At 42.8% G+C, this 24,246-nt stretch overlaps 1 protein-coding gene across 1 annotated transcript in view; it reads right to left on the bottom strand.

The window, feature by feature from the left end:
- The window catches only part of LOC122923413 (dual oxidase 1-like), a 119,418-nt gene that overhangs the window by 79,563 nt on the left and 15,609 nt on the right, over nt 1-24,246 (bottom strand). The window contains exons 5-12 of the mRNA XM_044274222.1: nt 23,818-24,005; nt 8,327-8,528; nt 6,701-6,867; nt 6,441-6,507; nt 4,547-4,643; nt 3,559-3,649; nt 2,554-2,656; nt 1,312-1,475 (exon numbers count right to left, since the gene is read on the bottom strand). Coding sequence (XP_044130157.1) covers nt 1,312-1,475; nt 2,554-2,656; nt 3,559-3,649; nt 4,547-4,643; nt 6,441-6,507; nt 6,701-6,867; nt 8,327-8,528; nt 23,818-24,005 — 1,079 coding nt within the window. The remainder of the gene's footprint in view (nt 1-1,311; nt 1,476-2,553; nt 2,657-3,558; nt 3,650-4,546; nt 4,644-6,440; nt 6,508-6,700; nt 6,868-8,326; nt 8,529-23,817; nt 24,006-24,246) is intronic.

Genomic DNA, 24,246 nt, shown 5'->3' on the forward strand with positions numbered 1-24,246 from the left:
ATTTATGTCTTCTGGTTACTTTTGTTCTAGTATATTTGTAACACTGTTGCCTTGACAGTGTAATGTAGCAATTGCAGGACAAGTTCTATCTTTTAGCTGAACGGAAGCATGGAACGGTACCCCACGAAAGCACTCGGTAGTGTATCTGTAGGGTTCCGTTCCGTGCTCCCGTTCCGCATCTCTTGGATTTGGGGACCCATTCAAGTGAATGGGTCCACATCCGTGATGCACAATGCACACGGCCGGTGTCCCGTGTATTGCGGACCCGCTGTATCCCGGCCGCAATACGGTCACGGGGGACACACGGTCGTGTACAACAGGCCTAAGAGATATGCAGCTGTTTCTTCCATTTTCATTACCCATTAAAAAGTATCAAATCTTTAAGACTCTTATTTTGTTTGTCTAAATAAGAGCAATAAACCAGTTCTCTATTGGCTGACACAGAACCAGACCCTTTTCTTTTGAAGTATTGCTTCTTGGCAGCTGATTGTCCTCTCTAAATAGCGATCTGCTGCCCAGAAATAGCAGGGGAGATTTATTAATGTAAGGGGCTGAGCCTAACTGGACAGGGATCTAACTCTAGGGGCCACTGGATTTACTATAATTCACACCAAAAACTGGCATAGATCATAGCTGAAATCTACTCCAGCTCATAGCTATCATAGATTTCAGTGGGCATCAAAGTGGCTCAGTGGTTAGCACTGGTCCCTTGCAGTGCTGGAGTCCTAAGTTCAAATATGACCAAGGAAAACATCTACATGCAGCTTGTATGTTCTCCCCATGTTTGTGTGGGTTTCCTCTGGGTACACCAGTTTCCTCTTACACTCCAAAAACATAATGGTAAGGAAATTAGATTGTGAGCTCCATTGGTGACAGCAAGCGATGATGTCTGTAAAGCACTGTGGAATATGTCAGTGCCATATAAGTGAATAAAATAAAGTAGCCAGAAGGTGTACCAAATTTATTAAGCACCTTGCACATTTTAATAAATTTGGTGCATCGTACTCCAGCGCAAATTTTTACTAAGACTGGCATCGGAAAGACCAGTTTTAGTAAATCTATCTAAAAGACTGTGCTGTAATGACCACTTGCCCCTATACAACTAACCGAGATGATTGCTTCATCTAAGTGCAGCTCTCACCTCTTCTGACGGGCAAACAAGTATTGGGAATAAACAGTTTATTCCCGATGTTTGTTTGCTGTGTCAGCAAGTGTAAAAGGGCCTTTACCCTTCTCTTTATACAACATGATTATGAACTGATAAGAGTATTACAAATATTTCTGGACATTGTGGAAGATAAGTTCACTTACCTGTTCTCTTATGATGGGGTTACGGATTTTGTCCCAGTCTAAAGGTTGAAATCCATAGTGGTTCCTTAATTTGTTATAACTAGGAAGTCCCATGTCTCTCCCTCGTAGGATACTAGAAGCCAATAAGTCTGTTCGAGAATACTTGATCTGCCCATACCAGTAGTCTAAAATGTATGAATTTTCACAATCAATCCTATTTTCTATGCCGTCACTATTACTACAAACAAATGGATCAGTAAAAAAAATAAAGAGGATGTATAAAAGGATATAAACAAAAAAAAAAGTTTTCTATCACTTCTAGCAGTCGTTTGGGACCTAAGCTCCATAATTAGATTGGTTTGTATCCATATAAATACTACCTTATTTAAATATCACTACTTATATGTATATGTATACATATACATACGTATATGTAGTCCTAGGTTTGAAGCTGACCAAGGCCAACATCTGCATGGTGTTTGCATGTTCTTCCCATATTTGCATGGGTTTCCTCCCACACTCCAAAGACATACTGATAGGGAACTTAGATTGTGAGCTCCACTGGGGACAGTAAGTAATGGTAATGTCTGTAAAATGCTGCAGAATATGTCAGCGCTATAAAAATGAGTAAAATGATGATAATTATAATAATGGGTATAGCTTAACATGCTGAGTAATGATTCCATAGAAGGCAACCAGGGGCGTAACTATAGGGGAAGCAGGGGAAGCGGCTGCTTTGCGGCCCTGACCCAGAAGGGGCCCATACAGGAAGAGGAGGACTAAAAGATTTAGTCAGGGCTCCCTCAACAGTATTACACAATGAAATTATATACAGTGACAGTATAGACAGGGTAGAAAACTGATGGAACAGCTGCTGGGCCTGGTGTGAGAGAGCGATCTTTACTATCCACAGTTATGGGGGTGGAATGAAATGAAGGAGTTGTGAAAAAATAACTGGGGGAGGGGGCCCCATTAAAAAAATTGCTGTGGGGCCCAGTCATTTTTAGCTACGCCACTGAAGGCAACAACTGTAGAAAAAAGACATGGACCACACATCTACATCTTATAATTCTAATGCTGATTCTAAAGAACGAGTATTGTAAATGCTAGGTCCAGCCCACTTTGTAGGACAACAAGCTTTGGGCCTCCTCAGGCTCCAGTTCATGAAGGTCACTGCAATCTTTGTGTGCCATAAACTATGCCCCGTGGTATATAGCTGGAAAGAAATCATGCTTTATGATAACAATAAGTTGCATATTTTACCTCTCAAATCTGACACCACAATGTGATCTTCTTCTTCAGCTATTTGAGAACACATGCCCATCAACAAATTATCAACATCAACCAGAGTTTTCAGGTTGGGGTTCTGAAAATGCAGAGAGAACATAAAATTAATTTAGTATGTAGAAAAAAGAAAAAAGTCTGAAAAAGTAATTGCAGCTCCTAAAACATTTCTCTACTCTACAAATTATGGACCGAGATTAAGGACATGTAATCCTTAAGGTTGTCTCAGACCAAATTGTGTGTGTCCTATAGGGTGGACTGGGAACATAAAATGGCCCTAGAAAAAACGAAAGTGGCTCCTCGTCGTAAGTGGTCCCAATTGACAGAATATGAGGCCAACATAAGTAGGCAGGGACAACTCAAGTAGGCAGAATCAGTAGTGTAAAAGTGCAGCACACAATACTACCCCAGCAGAAACACATACTACAGTACAGCACAAAATACCGCAGAGAATAGAAACACTAATTAAAACCCAACATAAAAAAAATGGTGGACATAAAAGGGCAGATGTTACTCAGCCTGTATGATGTATAATAAAAATGCAAGTGCAGTATGATATAATAACACAGTATAGCAGCAGATATCACAGAACATACTGTACCTACTGTCCACTAAGTACCTCATTAAGTAAATATACATTAACAGCAATTCTGCCTTTGTTTTAACTGCCTGTCCACCGCTCCAGTTAATTCTATGGGACGGCCAGAGATAGCCAAGTACAAGAACTGTCTTTGGCAGTCCCCTAGGGCTGAAACGAAAAGCAGCAGAACTGTATGATGACAAAAGTTACAGATGCAGAACTCCCGAATACTGGTAAATACTGGAGGTATAGTGCATATGGCTAGTAGTTTGTAAGGGTGTCACTTTAAATGCAGAGCAGGACAACAATCTAAGTGTAGTTTTTCTCCATTTTTTGACATCCACACACCAATCTTTTCATATAAAATTTCAAACTTTACATCCAGATTTTATCACACCACTAACCTCTCGGTTCCAGTAATTGTTGCACAAGCGAAGAGCAGACGATTTTCCACCATCCCTATTTTTCACATTTATTAATGTACATTTTTCATCTCTAGAATAATATGTGGGTGTAGGTTAACAGTATGAATACATATGTATTGTACAATTTGTACAGACAAGACTCATGACTGACTTACTGTCCAGAAAAACACTATGGGGGATATTCAAACTGGCGTTAAAGAAAACGGGCTTAGTTGCCCATAGCAACCAATCAGATTACACCTTTCATTTTCTAAAGGAGCTCTGAAAAATGTAAAGGTGGGATCTGATTGGTTGCTACAGGCAACTAAGCCAGTTCTACTTCACACCAGTCTTGATAAATATACCCCTACATTCTTTATAGCTTTCTTTTTTTTTTTTTTACTTTGTCCATTAATGCAAATACCATGTATTTTATGTAGATATCTATATGCTAAGAACATCCCAGCCATAAACAATGTTTGCGGGTGAAAATAAATGAATTTATCGAATTTGATCAGAATTCTCCAAAAATTCTGGTCAAACCTGAATCCAAATTTTTCTCAATTGGGTGTGGGTAAATTTATTTAAATAGTATCAGCAGAAGACAGAACAGAGGAAGAAGGAGAATCACCTAACCCCAGGCACTGGCAGACATTTACACCCAAAAAGAGAAACATTTTTGATTCTGGTTCAATTTTTTGGCACCCTAATCGAATTGCCTGACTGAGTCAAGAAATTCGCTCATCACTACTGGCAATTCTTTGTGGCAAACAATCCTTTGAACCCAACCTGTGTATATCAATACAGCACAGTATAAATTAACATTACATATTTATGTAATTTATCATCATTTGGCCTGGCATGAATATTCAGTGAAATTTACTGATATCTATATATCTGAATTTATGATCTCTATATACCATAATGTTAAGGAAATGCTACTTTAAAAAAAAAAATCTTTAGTTTGAACTAAAATGCAAAACAATACCTCATGTAGACTCCTGAAGGCGTCATGGTATACAACATTAGTGATGTTAGTGCCAAAAATTCTGGAGATATGCTTGGATCCACATGCTGTTTGTACCCTAAAATATGAAGAAGAAAAAAATATTTATCATCATTTCAAAATGATGGAAATAAGAATGAGTAAAGTGATTAGTAACAAACTGGGTTTGTTACGAATTTCACAAAAATTTGTCCGCCAAACGAACCTGAAGCTTTGGACAGATCCAGTGTTTTTTACACTATTTCAGATTAAATTGATTCGCTAACACGAAGCACAAGGAAATTCGGCTTCAAGACAAATTGAATTTATACTGAATTTATACTGAATTTATACAGAAATTCGGATCCAATTCCACTTTTGCTCATTTCTAGCCATGGGCATTCAAACACAAACATAGGTACCAAGGCTCTATTGCAGCACGTGAGGCAGCATCACCAAATCCAGTGGGAAAATAGAACTTGCCAGTATTCTCATTCAGAACAAGTCTGTTCTCCTTCTCCTGGTCTTCTTTATGATAGCTAGTCTAAGCCTAACTTCCACCTGGCCAAGTTGCTGGTTGTTCAGGCGCTTAGTTGTGGTAAATATGGCACACTTCCGTGCCTTTGCCTAAATGTAATTTTTCTGGAGTGTGGTCCGGGAACTGTGCTGAGACTCTTGTCCAGGCAAGCAAGGGTACCACTGCTATATGGAAAATTTTACTTTCACTGGTGCACAAATGTGGTGCATTTCCGCACCTTCGCCTAATTTTCATTTTTCCTGGATTTGGTGCAGGCGGTGTGCTGGGACTCTTGGCTAGGCAAGCAAGGGTTGTGTGGCTATATAGCAAATATAAATTGCACTTGCACTTTCACACCTTTGACTAAATGTAATTTTTCTGGAGTGTGTACCAAGCGGTGGGCTTGGACTCTTGGCTGTTGACTTTATTTACTATTGCTGTCATTGCCTTCTAGAGCTTAGGAAGGGGGAGACAAAAAGCAAAAGTTTGTAAAAAAAAAAATTATGAAAATAGATAACATCTTTTTCCTAATAATTCTGTTGATAGGTGCTAGGAGAGTAGCTGGTGTTATGGTATATACCAATTTTCTGGGCAATTGTAGCAACTTTGGTTCAACTAGAATCAGATCTGAACTGAACTTTTTGAAAAATATGGCAAACCTGAAACAAACCAGATTTTAAAAGGTTCGCTCTTGTCTAGTTGGAAGTGAAAGCATAAATGTTCAGACTATTGCCTGAACCGATGATACCAACAAGAAATAGATAGATAGATAGCTCACCACAGAGAAAAACTGTTTCCTGTTTTACAGGAGAATGACTAGTGCCAAGTAGTTACAATTGTATCTATCCTTATGCTTCCTTTTGGTTCACAATATCACAGGATGAGTTGTATGAGATGACCAGGTTTGAAAAGAAATAATTTTGCATTACTTAAAGCACACATTTTTTTTAAAAAAGCCGTTCATCTCTCAGAAATCAATTTGGGATATCTCAGCCCAGAAGGAAAAGTAAGAAAGGATACATTAGTAGATGCTTGGCACCAGACAATGCATGATCCCTATTGTAGGAGCTTGGATTTTCCTTTATTTTGATATATAACGGTTTACTATACATTATAAAACAAAGGTTATTTGCTTTATTTCAACGGTCCTGTAAAAATCCACCTCTCTCTATATGTTGCCAAGGAAGTTGACTATGACTGTTGAACCTATTCTTAATCAAAATAAAAATAAAAAAGTTAATTATTTGTAGCTAGTGATATCAAGATTAAAGTTTTTTTCTACAGATTTATTTAACATGTGATATGTAGACATTTGGCTATATACAATTATGTACAATAGCAATTTTTTTCCCCTTTTTGCTATTAACAGCTATTACATACCATTATATTCCGTCAAATTTTGTGACAATGGGAAGAACGTAGGGAGCCATTCATAAAACACAATATTCTAAAAAACAACAAACATAAAATGGTACATTACAAATTGGTCACTAATTTAAAATGTCATATATAATATTTTAAACTTATTTTTCAGTTTGACCTAGTATTTGCAAGATGGAAAAGTTACATTATGAAACATGGGTTGATTTGCATTGTCTGTACAGCACTGTGGAATATGTAACAATATGAATAAGCACTACCTGGTATGTTGCAATCACCCATTTCCTTGCATTCTGAAACAAAACTTCATCAGACCAATCACTGTTCTTCTTTGCCAGTTCGTTCGCTATAAAATTGTGGTATCGAAACCAAACAAGGCTCTCTGCTTGGATAAATGGACTTTCATTTCCCATAGCATTACCGAAGCCTATAAATCAGATCCAAATATAATCATATTTTTATATGTTTTACAGGTACAAGATCTTTAGATTTTTAAGACCTTTTCTATTCTTTCTTTAATAAAATTCATGAAAATGTTACAAAAATTGTAAATGGCCTACAAGTATACAACCAAAGAAAATTACTAATGATACATTTATTCACCATCTTTACAGGTTTGACTAAAAAGAACATAATTCAACCGATGATAATCAGACAGGTGGAAAAAAAAATCAGCTTAGTTGTCTGCCACTAGGCATAGGCTTCAAAAAGTTTATAGTAGCAGTACCAGCACCAAAGTGGTTTAAACAAATTAATCTCCATAAAAAATTTCTTAGACAGCCCTCACAAAAGATAGCAAACATATAGCATTGACAGGCAACATATTTCAGACCAGCCTGGCCTTTTTTAACAGCCCAACCTCAAATACCTACAGTAGTACAAAAGAATCAGGTTGGTCTGAAACAAGTTGCATGGGGTTTTCTCTGCCAATGCAATATGTTGGATATCTCTGGTGTGTGCTGTCTTTTTGATTTTTAATGGTTTGAATAGAAGTGGGTTTGTTTTAATCATGTTTGTGCTGATGCTTCCATTACAAAGTTTTTGAAGCCTATGATAAATGAAGAAAAACATTCTACACATACTATCTCCATCTGATTTGTATGTTTACTTAAAAGGTCTTTAAGGGGATTCTACATCAGAGACAAGCCCTTTCAAAATATGGCCACCAGGCCAATTAGCTGATCACACCAACTCCTACTTCCAACACCCCATACAAATAGAAGATTTTGACTTGGGAAACTCATCCTACAAAGCATTGTTGTATAAGGTACCAGATATTTAGATGAATGGCCATCCATGTAATACAGGGACAGATCAATATCCCCAGAATTCTGGCTCATGGAGGAGGTTCATAGTCTGTGGACATCCTCGATGATCTCCATACTGTATGCTCTAATAAGTCATATAGATAGGAATTATCTTCATGAGACAACCTTTTTAACATTTCATAGATCCTGCAAAGATTTTTTTATGCAGCATGAAGACTTAAAGGGGTTCTCTGGTCTTTTTATAAAAACTGCCTTTTCTTTTATCCAATGGAAGAAAGACATTTTAGTTAATACTTACCTGTCCCTTGTTTTTCTGATGCCACCGTCCATGCTGCACTCACACAGGCTATTATGTATCTGAACAAGAAAAGAAGCGCAGATATCCTGTCTGCACCTGGGCAGAAAAGCCTGCGGGGCAGTTTTATCAGCAGAGCAAGGAATTAATTATTAACCAAACTGTACAAAACCCAGAGAACGCCTTTAAATTCATAGCAAAATTACTTGTAACATTTTATTTGGTGTCCCATGTATTAGCCTTTTAAACACATCTTGGGAAATAATCAGTTGCTTTACATGTTTATAAAAATGTCTTTATGCCTATACTATAAACATACTTACTATATATTCCATCATTCCCAGTTTTGCCTGTTGAAGGATCTGGAACTCTCCACATAGGAAGACTTTGCGTGGCATATGGTGGAAAGACTCCTTCTGGTTCAGAAGCCAGCTTTCCTCCAGAGAAACTTCTTAGAGCATCACTCCAAGAATGTGATGAGCCATAGATTGAGCTCCCATCTATCCATGCTGTTACTGTATTGATCTGGAAAATGATTAAATTCTTTGTCATAAAACCAGTATAACATTGGTAGATGGTTTGAGAACAAGCACAACACAAATAAATTACATACATTTAAAACAGTACATACTTGTTCTGAATGAGAATACTGGCAAGTTCTATTTTCCCACTGGATTTGGTGATGCCACCTCACGTGCTGCAATAGAGCCTTGGTACCTATGTTTGTGTTTGAATGCCCATTGCTAGAAATGAGCAAATTGAATCCCACAAAGTGGAATTGGATCCGAATTTCAGTATAAATTCGATTTGTCTTGAAGCCGAATTTACCTGTGCTTAGTCACAAACATTTCTGCAATAACATTTGTTGCATGTGAAAGCACCATCATAGTGAACTATGGCCCAAATACCATGATTGTACAAAATACAGTCCTTTGCTTTTGACTGTACTTGAGTGCAGTAAAATTCTCTTTACAAGAGGTCCTGCAGTTTACAAGAACATGGTCAGGTAGACAAATGTCTCTGAGGAGAAAAAATATGTGTTTGTTAACCTACTGTAAGTAGTGAAGAAAGGCTATGGAATTGCTGATGTCTCTATTGAACCTGGTGATCTAATGATTATGCCTTATTCACACATTAGTTTTTGGTCAGTGATTTACATCAGTGGTTTTGAGCCAAAACCTGGTGCAGCTCTAAACAGAACAGGTGCAGATCTTTCCCTTATACCTTATGGTTTTGGAGGCTCCAAAACACTGACATTTTAATGAGGCTTTACTGGATGACCCTGGAATGGTACAGCTGCTGGGTGTCAGCAGAGCCACATCAGCTCTGCCAGTGACTAATGGATACCCTAGTTTTAGAAGAAAACTGCTAAATATTTTGAAAAAGGATAAGGTGGGAATGTGTATGACAACGGGCTCATGCACACAGACGTATTTTCTTTCCATGTCCGTACCATTCTTTTTGCGGACCGTATGCGGAACCATTAATTTCAATGGGTCTGCAAAATAAACGGAAGTTACTACATGTGCATTCCGTTTCGGAATGTCCATATTTACCTTCCGCAAAAAAAAAAAAAAAAAAAGAGAACATGTTCTATTATTGTCTGCCTTACAGACTAGGTTTTGATCGTTCTATTTGGGGCCAGCTGTTCCGTAAAATACGGAATGCACACAGACATCATCCGTATTTTTTACGGATAGCAAAATACATACGGTCATGTGCATAAGCCCAATCAAAGAAAAAAAAAACACCCCCCAAACACCATCCCAATCTGTTACCCCTGCCACCCCTTTCACCTAAGACTATACATATTATGTATAAAAACTTCAGAAACAAAACCCGTTTTAATACTTTCTTTTAGTCATTTCACAAATTTAAGCAATGAAGAACTGTTAACTGATTTTTGCACTTTACCCCTAAAAAATCTAAGAAAAGAAAGTTATTTCTCCGAAAGGAAATAGTTCTACGCACACTAATATTTTTATAGGCCAAAATGAAAAGAATAAAAATAAAATAGGGTTGTTAAACCATCATGGGTGCAAAATTGCTTAACAATTTATGGTTGTTTGAGGCTTAAATACTTTTATTTTTGTGTTATGACAAAGAAATATGTATGTGAGGGTGTGTTGACAGAATTTTTTTACAGCATGTTTAGGTACCAGCAAAATAGTTGAGATTTTAGCAAATCTCATCCACATCTAAATCTTCTGTGGCGCATATTTTTAGACGTATAGTTTAAAAGACAAATTCTCAACAACAACCTCGGATATGTTGTGTAGTTTTTGAAAACTGTGGTAGAAATTCTACTGTGGAAATTCCACCTTGTGTGACTATACCAGTAGAGGGAAAACAATCATCCCACAGTTGCTATAAAAGATAGGACTTTATTGGTGCATCTATTGCATTATTCATCACATTTAGAGTTGAGCGAACACCTGGATGTTCGGGTTCGAGAAGTTCGGCCGAACATCCCGGAAATGTTCGGGTTCGGGATCCGAACCCGATCCGAACTTCGTCCCGAACCCGAACCCCATTGAAGTCAATGGGGACCCGAACTTTTCGGCACTAAAAAGGCTGTAAAACAGCCCAGGAAAGAGCTAGAGGGCTGCAAAAGGCAGCAACATGTAGGTAAATCCCCTGCAAACAAATGTGGATAGGGAAATGAATTAAATTAAAAATTAAATAAATAAAAATTAACCAAAATCAATTGGAGAGAGGTTCCATAGCAGAGAATCTGGCTTCCCGTCACCCACCACTGGAACAGTCCATTCTCAGATATTTAGGCCCCGGCACCCAGGCAGAGGAGAGAGGTCCCGTAACAGAGAATCTGTCTTCATGTCAGCAGAGAATTAGTCTGCATGTCATAGCAGAGAATGAGGCTTCACGTCAGCCACCACTGCAACAGTCCATTGGCATATATTTAGGCCCAGCACCCAGGCAGAGGAGGGAGGTCCCGTAACAGAGAATCTGTCTTCATGTCAGCAGAGAATTAGTCTGCATGTCATAGCAGAGAATGAGGCTTCACGTCAGCCACCACTGCAACAGTCCATTGGCATATATTTAGGCCCAGCACACACACAGGCAGAGGAGAGAGGTCCCGTAACAGAGAATCTGGCTTCATGTCAGCAGAGAATCAGTCTGCATGTCATAGCAGAGAATGAGGCTTCACGTCAGCCACCACTGCAACAGTCCATTGGCATATATTTAGGCCCAGCACACACACAGGCAGAGGAGAGAGGTCCCGTAACAGAGGATCTGGCTTCATGTCAGCAGAGAATCAGTCTGCATGTCATAGCAGAGAATCAGGCTTCACGTCAGCCACCACTGCAACAGTCCATTGTCATAAATTTAGGCCCAGCACCCAGGCAGAGGAGAGAGGTCCCGTAACAGACAATCTGGCTTCATGTCAGCAGAGAATTAGTCTGCATGTCATAGCAGAGAATGAGGCTTCACGTCAGCCACCACTGCAACAGTCCATTGGCATATATTTAGGCCTAGCACACAGGCAGAGGAGAGAGGTCCCGTAACAGACAATCTGGCTTCATGTCAGCAGAGAATCAGTCTGCATGTCATAGCAGAGAATGAGGCTTCACGTCACCCACCACTGCAACAGTCCATTGGCATATATTTAGGCCTAGCACACAGGCAGAGCAGAGAGGTCCCGTAACAGACAATCTGGCTTCATGACAGCAGAGAATCAGTCTGCATGTCATAGCAGAGAATGAGGCTTCACGTCACCCACCACTGCAACAGTCCATTGGCATATATTTAGGCCTAGCACACAGGCAGAGCAGAGAGGTCCCGTAACAGACAATCTGGCTTCATGACAGCAGAGAATCAGTCTGCATGTCATAGCAGAGAATGAGGCTTCACGTCACCCACCACTGCAACAGTCCATTGGCATATATTTAGGCCTAGCACACAGGCAGAGCAGAGAGGTCCCGTAACAGACAATCTGGCTTCATGACAGCAGAGAATCAGTCTGCATGTCATAGCAGAGAATGAGGCTTCACGTCAGCCACCACTGCAACAGTCCATTGGCATATATTTAGGCCCAGCACACACAGGCAGAGGAGAGAGGTCCCGTAACAGAGAATCTGTCTTCATGTCAGCAGAGAATTAGTCTGCATGTCATAGCAGAGAATCAGGCTTCACGTCACCCACCACTGCAACAGTCCATTGGCATATATTTAGGCCCAGCACCCAGGCAGAGGAGGGAGGTCCCGTAACAGAGAATCTGTCTTCATGTCAGCAGAGAATTAGTCTGCATGTCATAGCAGAGAATGAGGCTTCACGTCAGCCACCACTGCAACAGTCCATTGGCATATATTTAGGCCCAGCACACACACAGGCAGAGGAGAGAGGTCCCGTAACAGACAATCTGGCTTCATGTCAGCAGAGAATTAGTCTGCATGTCATAGCAGAGAATGAGGCTTCACGTCACCCACCACTGCAACAGTCCATTGGCATATATTTAGGCCCAGCACCCAGGCAGAGGAGGGAGGTCCCGTAACAGAGAATCTGTCTTCATGTCAGCAGAGAATTAGTCTGCATGTCATAGCAGAGAATGAGGCTTCACGTCACCCACCACTGCAACAGTCCATTGGCATATATTTAGGCCTAGCACACAGGCAGAGCAGAGAGGTCCCGTAACAGACAATCTGGCTTCATGTCAGCAGAGAATCAGTCTGCATGTCATAGCAGAGAATGAGGCTTCACGTCACCCACCACTGCAACAGTCCATTGGCATATATTTAGGCCTAGCACACAGGCAGAGGCAGAGAGGTCCCGTAACAGACGATCTGGCTTCATGTCAGCAGAGAATCAGTCTGCATGTCATAGCAGAGAATGAGGCTTCACGTCAGCCACCACTGCAACAGTCCATTGGCATATATTTAGGCCCAGCACCCAGGCAGAGGAGAGAGGTCCCGTAACAGAGAATCTGTCTTCATGTCAGCAGAGAATTAGTCTGCATGTCATAGCAGAGAATGAGGCTTCACGTCAGCCACCACTGCAACAGTCCATTGGCATATATTTAGGCCCAGCACACACAGGCAGAGGAGAGAGGTCCCGTAACAGAGAATCTGTCTTCATGTCAGCAGAGAATTAGTCTGCATGTCATAGCAGAGAATCAGGCTTCACGTCACCCACCACTGCAACAGTCCATTGGCATATATTTAGGCCCAGCACCCAGGCAGAGGAGGGAGGTCCCGTAACAGAGAATCTGTCTTCATGTCAGCAGAGAATTAGTCTGCATGTCATAGCAGAGAATGAGGCTTCACGTCAGCCACCACTGCAACAGTCCATTGGCATATATTTAGGCCCAGCACACACAGGCAGAGGAGAGAGGTCCCGTAACAGAGAATCTGTCTTCATGTCAGCAGAGAATTAGTCTGCATGTCATAGCAGAGAATGAGGCTTCACGTCAGCCACCACTGCAACAGTCCATTGGCATATATTTAGGCCCAGCACACACAGGCAGAGGAGAGAGGTCCCGTAACAGACAATCTGGCTTCATGTCAGCAGAGAATTAGTCTGCATGTCATAGCAGAGAATGAGGCTTCACGTCACCCACCACTGCAACAGTCCATTGGCATATATTTAGGCCCAGCACCCAGGCAGAGGAGAGAGGTCCCGTAACAGAGAATCTGTCTTCATGTCAGCAGAGAATTAGTCTGCATGTCATAGCAGAGAATGAGGCTTCACGTCAGCCACCACTGCAACAGTCCATTGGCATATATTTAGGCCCTAGCACCACAGGCAGAGGAGAGAGGTCCCGTAACAGAGAATCTGGCTTCATGTCAGCAGAGAATCAGTCTGCATGTCATAGCAGAGAATCAGGCTTCACGTCAGCCACCACTGCAACAGTCCATTGTCATAAATTTAGGCCCAGCACCCAGGCAGAGGAGAGAGGTCCCGTAACAGACAATCTGGCTTCATGTCAGCAGAGAATTAGTCTGCATGTCATAGCAGAGAATCAGGCTTCATGTCAGCCACCACTGCAACAGTCCATTGGCATATATTTAGGCCTAGCACACAGGCAGAGGAGAGGTTCATTCAACTTTGGGTAGCATCGCAATATAATGGTAAAATGAAAATAAAAATAGGATTGAATGAGGAAGTGCCCTGGAGTCCAATAATATATGGTTATGGGGAGGTAGTTAATGTCTAATCTGGACAAGGGACGGACAGGTCCTGTGGGATCCATGCCTGGTTCATTTTTATGAACGTCAGCTTGTCCACATTGGCTGTAGACAGGCGGCTGCGTTTGTCTGTAATGACGCCCCCTGCCGTGCTGAATACACGTTCAGACAAAACGCTGGCTGCCGGGCAGGCCAGCACCTCCAAGGCATAAAAGGCTAGCTCTGGCCACGTGGACAATTTAGAGACCCAGAAGTTGAATGGGGCCGAACCATCAGTCAGTACGTGGAGGGGTGTGCACACGTACTGTTCCACCATGTTAGTGAAATGTTGCCTCCTGCTAACACGTTGCGTATCAGGTGGTGGTGCAGTTAGCTGTGGCGTGTTGACAAAAGTTTTCCACATCTCTGCCATGCTAACCCTGCCCTCAGAGGAGCTGGCCGTGACACAGCTGCCTTGGCGACCTCTTGCTCCTCCTCTGCCTTGGCCTTGGGCTTCCACTTGTTCCCCTGTGACATTTGGGAATGCTCTCAGTAGCGCGTCTACCAACGTGCGCTTGTACTCGCGCATCTTCCTATCACGCTCCAGTGCAGGAAGTAAGGTGGGCACATTGTCTTTGTAGCGTGGATCCAGCAGGGTGGCAACCCAGTAGTCCGCACAGGTTAAAATGTGGGCAACTCTGCTGTCGTTGCGCAGGCACTGCAGCATGTAGTCGCTCATGTGTGCCAGGCTGCCCAGGGATAAGGACAAGCTGTCCTCTGTGGGAGGCGTATCGTCATCGTCCTGCCTTTCCCCCCAGCCACGCACCAGTGATGGACCCGAGCTGCGTTGGGTGCCACCCCGCTGTGACCATGCTTCATCCTCATCCTCCTCCACCTCCTCCTCATCCTCGTCCTCCTCGTCCTCCAGTAGTGGGCCCTGGCTGGCCACATTTGTACCTGGCCTCTGCTGTTGCCAAAAACCTCCCTCTGAGTCACTTCGAAGAGACTGGCCTGAAAGTGCTAAAAATGACCCCTCTTCCTCCTCCTCCTCCTCCTCCTCCTGGGCCACCTCCTCTTCCATCATCGCCCTAAGTGTTTTCTCAAGGAGACATAGAAGTGGTATTGTAACGCTGATAACGGTGTCATCGCCACTGGCCATGTTGGTGGAGTACTCGAAACAGCGCAACAGGGCACACAGGTCTCGCATGGAGGCCCAGTCATTGGTGGTGAAGTGGTGCTGTTCTGTAGTGCGACTGACCCGTGCGTGCTGCAGCTGAAACTCCACTATGGCCTGCTGCTGCTCGCACAGTCTGTCCAGCATGTGCAAGGTGGAGTTCCACCTGGTGGGCACGTCGCATATGAGGCGGTGAGCGGGAAGGCCGAAGTTACGCTGTAGCGCAGACAGGCGAGCAGCAGCAGGATGTGAACGCCGGAAGCGCGAACAGACGGCCCGCACTTTATGCAGCAGCTCTGACATGTCGGGGTAGTTGTGAATGAACTTCTGCACCACCAAATTCAGCACATGCGCCAAGCAAGGGATGTGCGTCAAATTGGCTAGTCCCAGAGCTGCAACGAGATTTCGCCCATTATCACACACCACCAGGCCGGGCTTGAGGCTCACCGGCAGCAACCACTCGTCGGTCTGTTGTTCTATACCCCGCCACAACTCCTGTGCGGTGTGGGGCCTGTCCCCCAAACATATGAGTTTCAGAATGGCCTGCTGACGTTTACCCCGGGCTGTGCTGAAGTTGGTGGTGAAGGTGTGTGGCTGACTGGATGAGCAGGTGGAAGAAGAGGAGGAGGAAGCCGAGAAGGAGGAGGTGGCAACAGGAGGCAAAGAATGTTGCCCTGCGATCCTTGGCGGCGGAAGGACGTGCGCCAAACAGCTCTCCGCCTGGGGCCCAGCTGCCACTACATTTACCCAGTGTGCAGTTAGGGAGATATAGCGTCCCTGGCCGTGCTTACTGGTCCACGTATCTGTGGTTAGGTGGACCTTGCCACAGATGGCGTTGCGCAGTGCACACTTGATTTTATCGGATACTTGGTTGTGCAGGGAAGGCACGGCTCTCTTGGAGAAGTAGTGCCGGCTGGGAACAACATACTGTGGGACAGCAAGCGACATGAGCTGTTTGAAGCTGTCTGTGTCCACCAGCCTAAATGACAGCATTTCATAGGCCAGTAGTTTAGAAATGCTGGCATTCAGGGCCAGGGATCGAGGGTGGCTAGGTGGGAATTTACGCTTTCTATCAAATGTTTGTGAGATGGAGAGCTGAACGCTGGCGTGTGACATGGTTGAGACGCTTGGTGACGGAGGTGGTGGTGGTGGTGTTGGTGGTACATCCCCTGTTTGCTGGGCGGCAGGTGCCAACGTTCCTCCAGAGGCGGAGGAAGAGGCCGAGGCGGCAGCAGCAGAATAGGCCGAGGCGGCAGCAGCAGAAGAGGTAGCAGGGGGAGCCTGAGTGACTTCCTTGGTTTTAAGGTGTTTACTCCACTGCAGTTCATGCTTTGCATGCAGGTGCCTGGTCATGCAGGTTGTGCTCAGGTTCAGAACGTTAATGCCTCGCTTCAGGCTCTGATGGCACAGCGTGCAAACCACTCGGGTCTTGTCGTCAGCACATTGTTTGAAGAAGTGCCATGCCAGGGAACTCCTTGAAGCTGCCTTTGGGGTGCTCGGTCCCAGATGGCGGCGGTCAGTAGCAGGCGGAGTCTCTTGGCGGCGGGTGTTCTGCTTTTGCCCACTGCTCCCTCTTTTGCTACGCTGTTGGCTCGGTCTCACCACTGCCTCTTCCTCCGAACTGTGAAAGTCAGTGGCACGACCTTCATTCCATGTGGGGTCTAGGACCTCATCGTCCCCTGCATCGTCTTCCACCCAGTCTTGATCCCTGACCTCCTGTTCAGTCTGCACACTGCAGAAAGACGCAGCAGTTGGCACCTGTGTTTCGTCATCATCAGAGACATGCTGAGGTGGTATTCCCATGTCCTCATCATCAGGAAACATAAGTGGTTGTGCGTCAGTGCATTCTATGTCTTTCACCGCTGGGGAAGGGCTAGGTGGATGCCCTTGGGAAACCCTGCCAGCGGAGTCTTCAAACAGCATAAGAGACTGCTGCATAACTTGAGGCTGAGACAGTTTCCCTGGTATGCATGGGGGTGATGTGACAGACTGATGGGGTTGGTTTTCAGGCGCCATCTGTGCGCTTTCTGCAGAAGACTGGGTGGGAGATAATGTGAACGTGCTGGATCCACTGTCGGCCACCCAATTGACTAATGCCTGTACCTGCTCAGGCCTTACCATCCTTAGAACGGCATTGGGCCCCACCATATATCGCTGTAAATTCTGGCGGCTACTGGGACCTGAGGTAGTTGGTACACTAGGACGTGTGGATGTGGCAGAACGGCCACGTCCTCTCCCAGCACCAGAGGGTCCACTAACACCACCACGACCATGTCCACGTCCGCGTCCCTTACTAGATGTTTTTCTCATTGTTATGGTTCACCACAACAACAAATATATTATTTGGCCCAATGTATTGTATTCAAATTCAGCGGGATATAAATTTGAGGCCTAGTATTTAGGCGCTGGGTGACCGGTATGGATTTAGTGACAGAATTAGACTTGGAAATGCACAGAAGCGTGTGTGTGAAGTTATTCTGAATGACCCTATGTGCACCTTGAATATTATATACCCTTTTAGGGATAGATTTCAAATAGCTCTGATATAGCAGAAACCACTAAATTATGAAATTGTTAAATTGGGAATTGTATTTCAACCCAGAACAAAAAATGTGCTTTGACGGACACTAAATAACTTTCCCAGCCACAACAGGACAGCGTTAACGAGAGATTTAGCAGGATATAAATTTGAGGCCTAGTATTTAGGCGCTGGGTGACAGGTATGGGTTTAGTGACAGAATTAGACTTGGAAATACACAGTAGCGGGTGTGTGTGAAGTTATTCTGAATGACCCAATGTGCACCTTGAATATTATATACCCTTTTAGGGATAGATTTCAAATAGCTCTGATATAGCAGAAACCACTAAATTATGAAATTGTTAAATTGGGAATTGTATTTAAACCCAGAACAAAAAATGTGCTTTGACGGACACTAAATAACTTTCCCAGCCACAACAGGACAGCGTTAACGAGAGATTTAGCAGGATATAAATTTGAGGCCTAGTATTTAGGCGCTGGGTGACAGGTATGGGTTTAGTGACAGAATTAGACTTAGAAATACACAGTAGCGGGTGTGTGTGAAGTTATTCTGAATGACCCAATGTGCACCTTGAATATTATATACCCTTTTAGGGATAGATTTCAAATAGCTCTGATATAGCAGAAACCACTAAATTATGAAATTGCTAAATTGGGAATTGTATTTCAACCCAGAACAAGAAATGTGCTTGAACGGACACTAAATAACTCGCCCAGCTACAGCACTAAGGACAGATTTAGCGGGATATAAATTTGAGACCTAGTATTTAGGCGCTGGGTGACAGGTATGGGTTTAGTGCCAGAATTAGACTTGGAAATACACAGTAGCGGGTGTGTGTGAAGTTATTCTGAATGACCCAATGTGCACCTTGAATATTATATACCCTTTTAGGGATAGATTTCAAATAGCTCTGATATAGCAGAAACCACTAAATTATGAAATTGCTAAATTGGGAATTGTATTTCAACCCAGAACAAGAAATGTGCTTGAACGGACACTAAATAACTCGCCCAGCTACAGCACTAAGGACAGATTTAGCGGGATATAAATTTGAGGCCTAGTATTTAGGCGCTGGGTGACAGGTATGGGTTTAGTGACAGAATTAGACTTGGAAATACACAGTAGCGGGTGTGTGTGAAGTTATTCTGAATGACCCAATGTGCACCTTGAATATTATATACCCTTTTAGGGATAGATTTCAAATAGCTCTGATATAGCAGAAACCACTAAATTATGAAATTGCTAAATTGGGAATTGTATTTCAACCCAGAACAAGAAATGTGCTTGAACGGACACTAAATAACTCGCCCAGCTACAGCACTAAGGACAGATTTAGCGGGATATAAATTTGAGGCCTAGTATTTAGGCGCTGGGTGACAGGTATGGGTTTAGTGCCAGAATTAGACTTGGAAATACACAGTAGCGGGTGTGTGTGAAGTTATTCTGAATGACCCAATGTGCACCTTGAATATTATATACCCTTTTAGGGATAGATTTCAAATAGCTCTGATATAGCAGAAACCACTAAATTATGAAATTGCTAAATTGGGAATTGTATTTCAACCCAGAACAAGAAATGTGCTTGAACGGACACTAAATAACTCGCCCAGCTACAGCACTAAGGACAGATTTAGCGGGATATAAATTTGAGGCCTAGTATTTAGGTGCTGGGTGACAGGTATGGGTTTAGTGCCAGAATTAGACTTGGAAATACACAGTAGCGGGTGTGTGTGAAGTTATTCTGAATGACCCAATGTGCACCTTGAATATTATATACCCTTTTAGGGATAGATTTCAAATAGCTCTGATATAGCAGAAACCACTAAATTATGAAATTGCTAAATTGGGAATTGTATTTCAACCCAGAACAAGAAATGTGCTTGAACGGACACTAAATAACTCGCCCAGCTACAGCACTAAGGACAGATTTAGCGGGATATAAATTTGAGGCCTAGTATTTAGGCGCTGGGTGACAGGTATGGGTTTAGTGCCAGAATTAGACTTGGAAATACACAGTAGCGGGTGTGTGTGAAGTTATTCTGAATGACCCAATGTGCACCTTGAATATTATATACCCTTTTAGGGATAGATTTCAAATAGCTCTGATATAGAAGAAACCACTAAATTATGAAATTGCTAAATTGGGAATTGTATTTCAACCCAGAACAAGAAATGTGCTTGAACGGACACTAAATAACTCGCCCAGCTACAGCACTAAGGACAGATTTAGCGGGATATAAATTTGAGGCCTAGTATTTAGGCGCTGGGTGACAGGTATGGGTTTAGTGCCAGAATTAGACTTGGAAATACACAGTAGCGGGTGTGTGTGAAGTTATTCTGAATGACCCAATGTGCACCTTGAATATTATATACCCTTTTAGGGATAGATTTCAAATAGCTCTGATATAGCAGAAACCACTAAATTATGAAATTGCTAAATTGGGAATTGTATTTCAACCCAGAACAAGAAATGTGCTTGAACGGACACTAAATAACTCGCCCAGCTACAGCACTAAGGACAGATTTAGCGGGATATAAATTTGAGGCCTAGTATTTAGGCGCTGGGTGACAGGTATGGGTTTAGTGCCAGAATTAGACTTGGAAATACACAGTAGCGGGTGTGTGTGAAGTTATTCTGAATGACCCAATGTGCACCTTGAATATTATATACCCTTTTAGGGATAGATTTCAAATAGCTCTGATATAGCAGAAACCACTAAATTATGAAATTGCTAAATTGGGAATTGTATTTCAACCCAGAACAAGAAATGTGCTTGAACGGACACTAAATAACTCGCCCAGCTACAGCACTAAGGACAGATTTAGCGGGATATAAATTTGAGGCCTAGTATTTAGGCGCTGGGTGACAGGTATGGGTTTAGTGCCAGAATTAGACTTGGAAATACACAGTAGCGGGTGTGTGTGAAGTTATTCTGAATGACCCAATGTGCACCTTGAATATTATATACCCTTTTAGGGATAGATTTCAAATAGCTCTGATATAGCAGAAACCACTAAATTATGAAATTGCTAAATTGGGAATTGTATTTCAACCCAGAACAAGAAATGTGCTTGAACGGACACTAAATAACTCGCCCAGCTACAGCACTAGGGACAGATTTAGCTGGATATAAATTTGAGGCCTAGTATTTAGGCGCTGCGTGACAGGTATGGGTTTAGTGACAGAATTAGACTTGGAAATACACAGTAGCGGGTGTGTGTGAAGTTATTCTGAATGACCCAATGTGCACCTTGAATATTATATACCCTTTTAGGGATAGATTTCAAATAGCTCTGATATAGCAGAAACCACTAAATTATGAAATTGCTAAATTGGGAATTGTATTTCAACCCAGAACAAGAAATGTGCTTGAACGGACACTAAATAACTCGCCCAGCTACAGCACTAGGGACAGATTTAGCTGGATATAAATTTGAGGCCTAGTATTTAGGCGCTGGGTGACCGGTATGGATTTAGTGACAGAATTAGACTGGGATATGGCCAAAAAATAAACAGACTATTGCTGGTTAAATGCACTTGGTGTGACAGCTTCACCCTGATGTAGGCTTTAGCCAAAAAACAACCACACCATTGAGGGTTAAATGCACTTGGTGACAGGCGCAGCTTGCCCCTGATTTAGTATATGGCCAAAAAATGAACAGAGTATTGCTGGTTAAATGCACTTGGTGTGACAGCTTCACCCTGATGTAGGCTTTAGCCAAAAAACAACCACACCATTGAGGGTTAAATGCACTTGGTGACAGGCGCAGCTTGCCCCTGATTTTGTATATGGCCAAAAAATGAACAGACTATTGCTGGTTAAATGCACTTGGTGTGACAGCTTCACCCTGATGTAGGCTTTAGCCAAAAAACAACCACACCATTGAGGGTTAAATGCACTTGGTCGCAGCTTGTGCTGGCGCACCACAAGACACAAAATGGCCGCCGATCACCCCAGAAAAATGTGACTGACAAACGGTCTGTGCAGCCTAAAAACAGTGAGCAATTGAGGATCAGCAGCTCAATGATCCACAGCTGCAGATCGATCAGTTAATCAAGTCCTTTGGAGGAGTTAATCTGCCTAATCTCGCCCTACTGTCGCAGCCGCAACCTCTCCCTACGCTAATCAGAGCAGAGTGACGGGCGGCGCTATGTGACTCCAGCTTAAATAGAGGCTGGGTCACATGGTGCTCTGGCCAATCACAGCCATGCCAATAGTAGGCATGGCTGTGATGGCCTCTTGGGGCAAGTAGTATGACGCTTGTTGATTGGCTGCTTTGCAGCCTTTCAAAAAGCGCCAAGAAAGCGTCACAAAAGCGCGAAGAAAGCGACGAACACCGAACCCGAACCCGGACTTTTACGAAAATGTCCGGGTTCGGGTCCGTGTCACGGACACCCCAAAATTCGGTACGAACCCGAACTATACAGTTCGAGTTCGCTCATCCCTAATCACATTCTTAGGCCTCTTTCACACAGGCGTCATATTTTTGGCCCTGATAAGAGGCGGGTGATTTTTCAGCGCGAGTGCAAAACATTGTAATGCGTTTTGCACTCGCGTGAGAAAAATCGTGCATGTTTGGTACCCAAACCCGAACTTCTTCACAGAAGTTCGGGCTTTGGATTGATGTTCTGAAGATTGTATTATTTTCCCTTATAACATGGTTATAAGGGAAAATAATAGCATTCTGAATACAGAATGCATAGTATAATACTGCTGGAGGGGTAAAAAAATAAATAAAAATTAACTCACCTTCTCCTCTTGATCGCGTAGTTCCTGGTCTCTTCTTTACTTAATGATGAGCTGTGGGCTAAATGACCTGTGGTGACGTCAAATCACATGCTCCAATCACATGGTCCATCACCGTGGTGATGGAGCATGTGATCTGACGTCACCACAGGTCCTTTAGCCCACAGCTCATCATTAAAGAAGTAAAGAGCCCCATAGAAATGAATAGGTCCGGATTCAGTGCGGGTGCAATGCGTTCAACTCACGCATCGCACCCGTGTGGAATACTCGCCCGTGTGAAAGGAGCCTTAAAGTGTAACTGTCATATTTTTTTCTCTAACGTGTAGAGACTGGGATAGGGGACTTTTTCTAAAAATACTTTTTTTAGGTACAACGTTTTATTTTAGTTTGTTTTTTAATAGTAGAAAATTTGGTTCTGAAATATCCCTTAGCAGTGATCTTTTTCAGCGCTGTAGCTAAGGCACATTTATCTTCCTAACAGCGCAGTGCTAATTAGGAAGATAGAAAAATGGTCTGGGAGCTGGTAGGCATCTGCCCTCACTGCTCCCTCATATAGTGCTGACGATACAGTCATAACCATGCTAAATATACATTAATATATAAATACAGTATCTATACTTTGTTCTTCCTCCCTGATCAGCACGGCCAGTGCTGTCAGTAAGCTCTTCTTCTGTATTGCCGGGAGCGATGCCTGTCTAAGCGGTAAGCACTCACTACAGGCAATGCAGCGAGGCAGGGGGAAGCTGTTATACAGTATATAGAGACAGTTATCTTATATAACTATACTATTTACATTATTCCTGTCCCTACACCGTAGCAAAATAAAAAATATGACAGTTACACTTTAAAGGAGTTGTCAGATATTTTGATGGTGGCCTATTCTCATGATAGGCCAATGATATCAGATCGACAGGGCTTCAACACCCAGCATCTCCAATCTGCTGTTTGAAGAGGATTTGGCACTCTGGTGAAGTCAATAGCCTCTTCCTAGGCTATGTAACATCACATTCATCAGTCACGTGGCCTAGGCCCAGTCAGTCCCATTCAAGTGAAAAGGACTTAGCTGCAGTACCAAGCACAGCCACCATACAATGGACAGCACTGTGCTTGGTAAGCTAGGAGGAGGCGGCAGCACTCATCAAAGTGCCAGAGCCTCTTCAAGCAACTGACAATAGTTCATCAATATCAGAATCTCAGAAAAAACATTTAATTCTGTTTAACCTGCATTACCTGATTTCTTGGGTTGTTGGGACTTTTCCCGCTATCTTTAGACCATTGAATTCTTTGGAATGGCAAAACCACATTGCCTCTCTTCTCAGGGTCAAATACTGGATCTCCAACAGGTATATTAATATTTAGAAATTCAGCTGGACATGCTGGCATTTCTGTAGACACTATTTCTGAAAGGACATGATAGCCTGAAAGGGAAAAGGGAATTTGATATGAATTTGATATATGAATAGCGCTAAATATTTCAACATGCTTTATAATGTCTGATAGTTCTTTTTACTCTCTCTGATGGTTTAAAAATTGCCTCAAAAACATAATGATTAGACTATGAGAGCCTACCCATATACCAATTTCTAACTCCTTTAGTTAAAGCCAGTGCCATGACTAACTATCTAACTAACTGTCTGTCATTATGTAAAGATACATATA

The sequence above is a fragment of the Bufo gargarizans genome, unplaced genomic scaffold (assembly GCF_014858855.1).
Source record: "Bufo gargarizans isolate SCDJY-AF-19 unplaced genomic scaffold, ASM1485885v1 original_scaffold_1579_pilon, whole genome shotgun sequence".
In the NCBI taxonomy this organism is placed as follows: Eukaryota; Metazoa; Chordata; class Amphibia; order Anura; family Bufonidae; genus Bufo; species Bufo gargarizans.